We start from the raw sequence: 10,059 nt of genomic DNA on the forward strand, positions 1-10,059 counted from the left end.
TTTCCCCTGGCAATCCAGGGACGATTAAGCCCCCTCACCATGCACTCACCGCCACAGAGACTGGGATTAGCTCATCCAGCGCAAACCTGGGACAAGTTTAGAGCCTTTCTGATCCAGAGGGGATTCCTGGAAAATATTGTCGAAAACATCCCCAAAAATAGGAATTCTGTAAATTACACATTTCCAAAGAATGGAAATTCTGTAAATTAAACATTCCAAAAGAATTGGATTCTGTAAATTAAAGATTAAACTGATTTCGAATTAAGAATCGGATCAAAGGAACTTTACACACATAATCCAAGACATTTTATTCATTTACCTTGTATATGTCCACATACCAGATACTGGAGTTAAAACACTTCCTGCTGACACACTATCTTCAAATTCTCAAAGAACATCTTTAATTCTCACATCCGGACTTTCAGCAGCTCAGAGTTAAAACCGAGTATCCTTTCCTGATCAGTAACTTAGCTTTGATGTATAATGGCATGCAGATTGAAAGAATATTCCATACCCAGCTAACACTAATGTTTCGGGGGAAAGTGAACCAGAGTTATTTCTGAAGGAAAGGGCATGTAAGCCTCGCAACCAAGGAAAGATTGTTAGGGTGTGTGGGGGAAGAGAAGAGAGTTTAATATTAACAGAAATCAGAACACTGTCAAACCGTCTGTGGCGGAGGATCTCACGACAGTCCCTTACAGTTCTGAGCACAAATACGTTGTGCTTAGTGTCATAGTAGATAAATAAGAAGCTGATATTTAATAAAGCCTGGAGCTGAGTTGTCCGTCCTGGTTATTTTCACGTGGCTTCTACATAAACAGAGCGATTGTCACATTTGGGTAACATTTGTGAATGAGGATGTTTCGACCGTTCCACAATAATGTATTCATACCTAATAAAAATCGCTAAACGAATATTAACTGATGTAAAGAGCCTTATAGTTTGTACAATATTAATATCATAAAATACTGCGTATAATAGATGGTGCCGTGGCAAAACGCCAGTTACATTTTCCGCCTCATGCACTGCCTGTGATTTTCCAACGAATATATCATTGACCTCCATGGACACATTGAGCAGGAATCTCCGGCTTAGTGTTAAGATGAGAACGTTATCGCTTTGTGACACTTGGTCTATTCAGCAGTCGCGCTCTGTGCGAAATAAAGTTCATTTTCTATACGGTTGCTAATAAGTCAAAAGATCGCAGCTTTTTACTCAGCACTGTCATTGCGTATACTCTCATATGTACACACTATATATATATATATATATACACACACTCCAAAGTGAATATCACCTTAAATACAAAGTCTCAAGTTGTGAAACTTTTGCAGAGTCTGTTTCACCGTCCCGTTATTATTATAGGAATCTCAGAGGCGCCGGGGTTTTAGCTCCAGGCAGAATGGTCCAGGTTTGCCTCTCTGGGTTTTCGATGTTCTGAAGTCGGTGGTTGTGATGCCTGGGAAAGGCAGCAGGATATTTGAGGTGCCTGAGGTTGGGGACGGGATTGCTTGCTGCCGGTGTTTGTAAAGCTCCGGAAGATTCCTCACATGGACACAGTCTGTATGGGTTAGAGTGAAGAGCAGAGTGAGTGGCGAGGCTGGCGGCTCTCCCTGTACATCGCAGTCAGTGAGGGTTGGGGTGAGCGGCGAGGCTGGCTGGTGTCTGTCTGTCGCCAGGGTCAGGCTGCTTGGTGCCTGGGGAGGGAGCGGGGCAGCGGTGTGTCTCCAGGCTGCACAGTCTGACTCCCTGCCCGGCTGCTCGGAGCTCCTGGCCGATGCTGCAGCGGTGGATTTGCCGGGCGATGCCGCTGATGTCTGGCTGGGAGCGGGTGAAGGTTGAGGGCGGGTGGGAGCTGCTCTCCTCCGCCTCCTCCCCCTGCACATCCTCGGCGATGGAGCCCAGGCGCGGGCCGCTGCGCTCGGCCGGGGGCCGGTAGGGGCACTGGCCGTTCAGGAGCCTCCGGATGGGGACGCGGGGCACCGAGAGCTCCCCGAGCCGCTGCTGCTGCCGGTGGCGGGCGTCGTCCTGCCGCTTGAGGCGCTGGAAGTGGCTGAGGGCGGCGGCGGAGGCCTGGCGGAGCAGGCGGGCCAGGGCCTGGGCCTGTTCCGCCCGGGACAGCAGCGCGGCGTGGCAGCGCAGCACCACGGCCTTGTGGCGGAGCTGGTGCCGGTAAACCCAGGCGAAGAGGCGGCCGCGCTGCGGCTCCGCCGCGCTGTAGCTGATGCGGTGAAGCAGGTAGAGGTGCGCCGCGGCCTCTCGGCCCCTCTGCTCCGCCTGCCCCATGCGGAGGCCGTGCGGCCCGATGCTGAGCTGGACCCGGGTGCCGGCCGCGCCCTGCCAGCTCCGGGCCCAGATCCGGCGCAGCGCCTCCCGGCAGCAGCCCTCCCCGCGGCCCGCCAGCGTCACCGCGCTGCCCAGGTACCAGGCGGTATAACTCGGATCCTCGGCCGTCAGCTGCAGCTTCTGGCGCCGCCTCCGGAAGGCGCTGCCCAGGCGGCCCGGGGAGCAGCGGCCCCACGCCCCGGGAGCGGCCCGCAGCAGCGCCGCCAGCAGCGGGGACAGGCCCAGCGCCGCCGCCAGCCGCTTCCCTCCCCGGGCCCGCTCCTCCTCCAGCAGCGCCGCCTTGCCGCTCCTCCAGGGGAACATCCTGCCCGGGGGCGGGGGACCGGGACCGGGAGAGGGGGGACCGGGAGAGGGGGGACCGGGAGAGGGGGGACCGGGACCGGGAGAGGAGAGCCCGGGAGAGGGGGGACCGGGACCGGGAGAGGAGAGCCCGGAGGCGGGGGGACCGGGAGAGGGGGGACCGGGACCGGGAGAGGAGAGCCCGGAGGCGGGGGGACCGGGAGAGGGGGGACCGGGACCGGGAGAGGGGAGCCCGGAGAGGGGGAGCCCGGGACCGGGAGAGGGGAGCCCGGGAGAGGGGGGACCGGGAGAGGGGAGCCCGGGAGAGGGGGGACCGGGAGAGGGGAGCCCGGAGGCGGGGGGACCGGGACCGGGAGAGGGGAGCCCGGAGAAGGGGAGCCCAGAGAGGGGGAACCCGGGACCGGGAGAGGGGAAGCCCGGGAGAGGGGAGCCCGGGACCAGGGAGGCGGGAAGAGCGGCTGTTCCCGGAGCCGCTGCCGCTCTGCTCACTCCCAGCCGGAGCCTGGCACAGACTGGCAGCGGCTCCAGGCTCACACCCCGCCCGGTGACGCTGCTGCCAACCCGGGGAGGAGGGGGGGGGGGGGGAGCTTCACACCGCCCCCACCTCCACAACCTTCACACCGCCCCACACCGCCCCTACCCCCCACGCCACCCCCACCATCACCCCACCTCCACACTGCCCCCACCTCCACTGCCCCCACCTCCACACCAACCCCATACCGCCCCCACCGGGACTCTGGATAGGGGGGCACTGCGGATAGAGTGGGACTCTGGATAGAGGGTGGCACAGTGGTTAGCACTCACAGCGCCGGGACCCAGGTTCGATTCCCGGCTTGGGTCACTGTGTGGAGTTTGCACATTCTCCCGTGTCTGTGTGGGTTTCCTCCGAGTGCTCCGGTTTCCTCCCACAATCTGAAAGACGTGCTGGTTAGGGTGCATTGGCCGTGCTAAATTCTCCCTCAGTGTACCCGAACAGGTGCCCGAATGTGGCGACTGGGGTAATTTCACAGTAACTTCAAATAAACTTTACTTTAAGGAAACTCCGGATAAAGGACAACTCGGGAGAGAGGAGACTCCGGTCAAAGCCCCCAGACCTCGCCTCTCCATCTCAACATCAACCCCCAGGGGGTGATTGGTAAAAGTTGGACCATTCTGTAAACTTTTTGAAATGAACTTTTACCGACAGTCCAGTAATAAACGACAGACCCACAATGTTTAATATAACCGAACATTTGAAATGTTCAAAATCAGAATCATTTTAATGCGGATGTGAGAATCGCAAAACAGAATCCAAATGTAATAAAACTCATCTTTAGACCAATAGATACTTAAAAATATAACTCGCAATTCGGGACAGATCTCCCTTTAATTCAGGGCTGTGTTTTAAGGCGGTGATTCCAATGTTCGTGTCTCATTTTGCAGTGGGTGAGAGATTTTATCATTGATTTAATATCGGGGGAATTTCCACTTTCCGCGTTGATGAAAATCTAACACCCTGACATGTTCCCCGTGTTCCTTCCAAGTCAGATCAGTTTAGTGTGAGGTTAAAATCTGCATCAGGTTTATAATTAGATTCGGAGCCGCCAGGATTCAGCAATTCCTGGTTAATATAAAATCAGAGATTGCAACCTTGAGATATTTGCAGATGAGATATTGTAAGCGCCAGTGTGTTCAGCATTGCAGCGGTAATGCTGTCTGTCCCGTCTTGTGTTTCTTTATTTGTACCTGTCAGGTCAGAATGTATCTCAGCCTGGCCTCAACTGCTGCCAACACCCTCAATAATGCCTTTGTGAACTCCAGCTTTGACTATTGTAATTGAGGCCCAGTCTGCCTCCGTAAGTTACATTTTAATTCCACCCAATTCCTCTCTGCTCGCTCCTCTTCAGCTGCTAGTCAAGGAACCACGTGGAGATGCCGGTGTTGGACTGGCGTGGGCACAGTAAGAAGTCTCACAACATCAGGTTAAAGTCCAACAGGTCTACTCGGATTCCGAGTGTTGCTCCTTCAGGTGAGTCGCTCACCTGATGAAGGAGCAGCGCTCTCCGAATAAACCTGTTGGACTTTAACCTGGTGTTGTGAGACTTCTTACAGTCGAGGAACAAGTTCATCTCAAAATGTTCACCCTTGTTTTCACGTTTCTCCGTGGCCTCCTGCCTCTCTGCAATCTTCCCACAAGCCTCCAAGATCTTTGCACACCTCTCATTCCGCCCACTTCAGGATCCCTGATATGAATTGTCCCATCCTTGGTGACTGTACCTTCAGCTGCCTGAGCTGGAAATTTCTCCCTTAACCGCTCTGTTTCTCTATCTCACTCTCCATAACATTGACCTCTTTGACCCAGCTTTTGGTCACCTGTCTCCTTATGTGATTCATTGTCAAATGTTGCTTTATAACTCTCCTGTGAAGCACCTTCAAATGTATCTTTTGGCTGGTTCTGCGTTGTTGCTTTGTACTTTGTCAGCAAAATGGTTGTTAAAAGAATTTTGAAATAAAGGGAAAAGAAACTGATGACTTTTAGTTTTACAGTTTTTGGAAATAGCTTTGATGTTGAAGTGTAATGCAAACATTGTTAACATGGATTTAAGTGAATCATATGTCTTGTGTCATTTTTCTAAATATACAGCCATAGCTGTGTCTGTCCATTAGCTGTTTGCAATTATCAGCTTTCCTATTTGATATAAAGCTTTTATATCCCCTGCTCCTATTCTCAAGAAGCGACCTCTTCTAGTGAGAGTAATGGGTTCAGAAGCTGACCTCTCGTGGGTTTAGGTCAACTTTGTAATAAATGTGTTGGTTACTTCATTGGGCAAGGTCTTCTCCTCCCCTGCCACTCCTTACAACACAACCAGCTGCAGGGAGCTAACCACTCCTGTATCTCCTATTCTTCAACTTTTAGATAAGGTAGGGAAGCTTGATAACTGGATATAGGTGACGATAGACAGTGTGTTGGTTCACTCAGACTTGCCGAAAGAAGATGGTTAGAATCTAGTCAGATGGAAAAGAAGAATTACATATTTCTTGGGAGGTGAGAAACGTAAGAATTGGGAGCAGAAGTCGGCAAGTTCAGCCCTTCGAGCCTGCTCCGCCATTCAATCAGATCATGGCTGATCTCTCCCTGGTCTCAAATCCACCTCCCCACCTGTTCCCCATATCCCTTTATCCCTTTTTTATTAGAAAGAGGAGAAACAGGAATGGAGTAGGAATCCCAGTAACCAAAAGAAACAAGAGATTAGTTTACTGGTCACTTTCAGAAAGAAGGGTCATGATTAAGATCAAAGGAAAGCCTTTTGATTTGGTTTTTAATCAAGTTTATAACCTCCCAGGTAAGTGAGCAGGAAATGGAGGCATTTTATGGTGACATCTTGAAGTGCTTTTGTCAAATCAACTGATGTGGTAATTATAATAAGCGACTAAAATTGGTAAAAGAACATACATCAGTCAGAATGGCCTCAAATGATGAAATGAAAGAGAAGACTGATACAATTTTGTCAAGGAAGTGATCTGATGGTGATCCGACCTGATCTGATTAACCTTCTTTAAACAACTAGAAAGAATAGGCGATGTGTATAGAAATCAAATAGACGATGTGATGTTGAAACAGCATTTTACGATGTAATCCGGGGTGGATGTAAACTCACGTCATTGTCTCCTCGTGGCAAAGATAAGTCAAAACTGAAAATACGAAAAAAGATGTGTAACCATTTAGATCTTAACAGATAGAAGGATGAGAAAATGAGAGAGACATTCACTCTTACAGTAAAAAAGCAGTACGATTGTCTCAGGATCAAGGAATCAGAATAAACAGAGGTTATGGAAATAGAAAGGAAATGGAAATATGTGAAAGAATATGGAACACGCCGCAAAGGAAATCTTACCAAAATGGAAAAGAGAAAGAGACAAGGGTGGGTGAGAGATGAGAGCTTAATGAGATGAAAGAAAAGGAACACACTTAATATGATGAAACTGAAAAGAAAACAGAAAGAAAGCATGTAGGCAGCTAAGGAGAAATGATGTAATGAGATGTGGGATGAAGTATTGGCGCAGAAACGAAAGTAAAACATGTAAGTTAAACATCAGAAGGTGAAATCTTTGACAAAAAAAGAATAACAACAAATAATAGGCGCATAAAATACAAAGCTGGTGAAGGGTTTGGAAGGGGTGTAGCAGCAGAAAGATAGAATATAAAAGTGAATTATACATTGCCCCAAACTGAGGGAGTCCTCAAGATATAAAGGCAAATGATGGACCAAACATTATGATACCAGAGGTAAAAACTGTTTTAAAATTGATGAGTCTAGGAAAATCTCCAGGCACTGGTGAAATAGTGATACAGCAGCCCTTGGAGAAACAGAATTAGAAATGGTAACAGAAATTTGTGATCAAATATATATCAAAGGATACTTTCCCAGTGACTTTAAAAACATCAGTACTTGTTAAGTTACTGAAGAAACCTAAAGCAATGGATTGTAATTATTTTAGGACTGCAAGCTCAATGAGTCATCTCATTAAAATTATCTTGAAAGCCATAATAGAAATAAGTAATTACATATTTGAATCAGAAATTGATGAATGCAGTCTGGATTTCGATCTGGAGTAGGAACAAGAGAGGGAATATTTAACCTAGAAACAATCTTCAATCAATATCTCGAGGTAAACAAGAACATCTACATATGCTTCGCAGACTGAAAACCTGTTTGATTGTGTTTCTCATCAAAACTAATAGACGTCATTCTGAAATGTGGCAATGACAGAAAAGATGTGAGATTTATCCAGAATCAATATTGGGCTTGAAGATGGACAATCAGACATGTTCATAGTTCATAAGATACAGGAGCAGAATTAGGCCATTCGGCCTATCAAGTCCGCTCTGCCATTCAATCATGGCTGATATGCTTCTCATCCCCATTTTCCTGCCTTCTCCCCATAACCTTTCAACCCATTACCAATTAAAAATCTAACTCCTCTTTAAATTTACTCACTGTCCCAGCATCCATCGCACTTTGGGGTAGCGAATTCCACAGATTCACAACCCTTTGGGAGAAGTAGTTTCTCCTCAACTCTTAAATTTGCTACCCTTTATCCTAAGATTATGACCTCTCGTCCTCGAATGCCCCACCACTGTTTCAAATGAAGAATTACAGGAATTATTCTGTCTGTACACAAAACAAATATTCAGAGTCGAATATACTTCCAGGGGTAAAACCTGGAGGAAAGATCATGACAGACTTGTGGAATGCTGACATTCACTCACAGAATCAGGAGACGCCCTACAAAATATCCTAAAATCTAAAATTTTAGAATGAAGACAAAAACAATAGTCGTTAGAGGAATATATTAGAAGAAACTAGGGTGAAGACTGAAGTGATGGTGTTGCACTGGAATAAGTTGATAGGTTTGTCAGTTTAGGACAATTGATAACAGGAGATAGTGGATGCAATGTCAAAGTCTGAAGATAGATTGAGATAGCCAGAGGTAATTATGTGAAGATGAAAAAAACTCAAGCTTGTAACAAGAAAGAAAAACATAAGGAGCTCCATTCTCCACTTTCCTGTAGTCTTCAGAAATCTGGACAATAAATAAACATTTTTGGAAGAAAATCAAAGCCTTTGAAATGTGGTTGCCAAGGCGTTTGCTAAAAATTCCACATTCAAATGTGAAGAGGGGTTTGAAGTAGCAAAAACAAAAGGAACTCGGACAATGACATCCAGAAAAGTCAATGTCAGTATTTTGGCCACTTGCTCAGAGCTGACAGGCTGCAGAGACCTCTTGTAGAGGGGAGAGTGGAGGGAAGCAGAAAAAGGGGTCAGTCTCGGTGTAACTGGGTGATGGACATCACAGAGCGGTTACAGACAAGCTCCATAGATGTATGAGGACGGTGCTAGGCTGGCGAGTATGACACACTATGACAGCAGATCTCTGGGAAGAAGTCGGTGTGAACAGAGCAGCAGATATCCTGATGGTTCCTCTCTTTATTACAGCCCTGCATTTCAAACAGTATAGATAATAATAAAGAATAATTTTATTGATCAGAACCTCCACACCAACTCACAGATCATAGGTTCATATCAGTGTGTTTTCATTGAAAACATTGAATAGGATTGTGTATCTAAATGTCCTTGCAATCCATTCTTCCCTCCTTACAGTGCTGTGATCAAATACATTTCACTTTCTCATGTCAATTATAGAGGCTCAGAAAAGCTTCCTTCCTTTTTAAAGGTGAGATCTTTGTCATGCCAAAATACATTACCATCAAGAGATACTTTTCATTGATTGTAAGTCTGAAGACAATATAAATCAGAGCTTAGTGAATTAGAGTTCTTTGAACACAAAGTTGTACGATCCAAATCAGGATATGGTAGCATAATGGATTTGTTACTGAACTAATAATTCAGAAACCTGGAACAACACAGTCACTGGGAAAGTATCCTTTAGTATAAATTTGATCACAAATTTCTGTTCCCACTCCTGTTTCTCCAAGGGCTGTTCTGTCATTATTTCATCAGTGCCTAGAGCTTTTCCTGGACTCATCAATTTTACTGTCCTCCCCGCCACGGGAATTGGAATGGGTGAGGGGCGCACCATGGAAAGGTCTGTTGACCTTGGACGGGATTTTCTGGTTTTGGGGCAAGTGAGGCCGTAAAATTCCGTCCACCCTCTTTGCAGTGAGTCTTATTGGATGGAAACTCTATGGAGCACCTGCAGCTCAGCACCAGAAACAACACAATGGCTCACCCAGCCCCATAGGCCACCAAAATACTCCATACTAACTGCGTCAAAATTAAGAGAGGTGTCGACAGGGAGTGGTCCTAACAGAATGCTGCCAGGGGTTTGGGAGTGAGGGGAAGATATATTTGGTGGCATCATGCTGGAGTTGGTGGAAAGGTCAGAGAATGATGCTTTGAATTTGGAGTTGTGCTGCCAACCACCGCGGGGTGGGGTGGGGGGGGGGGGGAGGGGGGGTTCATGGCGGGGGGGGGGGGTGAAATCTCAGTTAAGTTTTGCTCCACTTGTTCCATCCCCACTTATAAAGTATAAAATCCATCACATTTCTCCGTCTCTTGAACTCTGTAGGACGGTCTTACAGACTCAAAACGCTATCTCTGTTTCTTTCTCCTCAGATGCTGCCCGACCCGCTGAGCTTTTCCAGCATTTTCTATGATGTAAAAAATCTGTCAAATTCATCTGCTATCTCCACTTTTTCCATCACTAACTTCCCAGACTCACTTTCCATTGGACCAACACTCACTTTGTTAATTGTTTTCTTATTTAAATACCTGTAGAAACATTTCCTACCTGTCTTTATATTTCAAGCTCACGTTCTCTCATCTCTAACTTCTTTCTTATTAATCTTTTTATCATTTGAGATGGTTATTGCCTGGCACTTGTATGGCATGAATGTTACTTGCGACTTAT

General features: G+C 47.2%; 1 protein-coding gene across 1 annotated transcript; it reads right to left on the reverse strand.

The window, feature by feature from the left end:
• Positions 1-291: 291 nt before the first annotated feature.
• On the reverse strand, positions 292-3,185 carry fam43b (family with sequence similarity 43 member B). The gene has a single exon (XM_078238583.1). It carries the CDS (start codon positions 2,647-2,649, stop codon positions 1,627-1,629), a length of 1,023 nt encoding a protein of 340 aa, XP_078094709.1. The 5' UTR covers positions 2,650-3,185; the 3' UTR covers positions 292-1,626.
• Between the last annotated feature and the right edge of the window lie 6,874 nt (positions 3,186-10,059).

The sequence above is a fragment of the Mustelus asterias genome, chromosome 22 (assembly GCF_964213995.1).
Source record: "Mustelus asterias chromosome 22, sMusAst1.hap1.1, whole genome shotgun sequence".
NCBI lineage: Eukaryota > Metazoa > Chordata > Chondrichthyes > Carcharhiniformes > Triakidae > Mustelus > Mustelus asterias.

Bases quoted from the DNA above. Each gene is read 5' to 3' on its own strand.
- fam43b (XM_078238583.1), bottom strand. From the start codon at position 2,649: ATGTTCCCCTGGAGGAGCGGCAAGGCGGCGCTGCTGGAGGAGGAGCGG.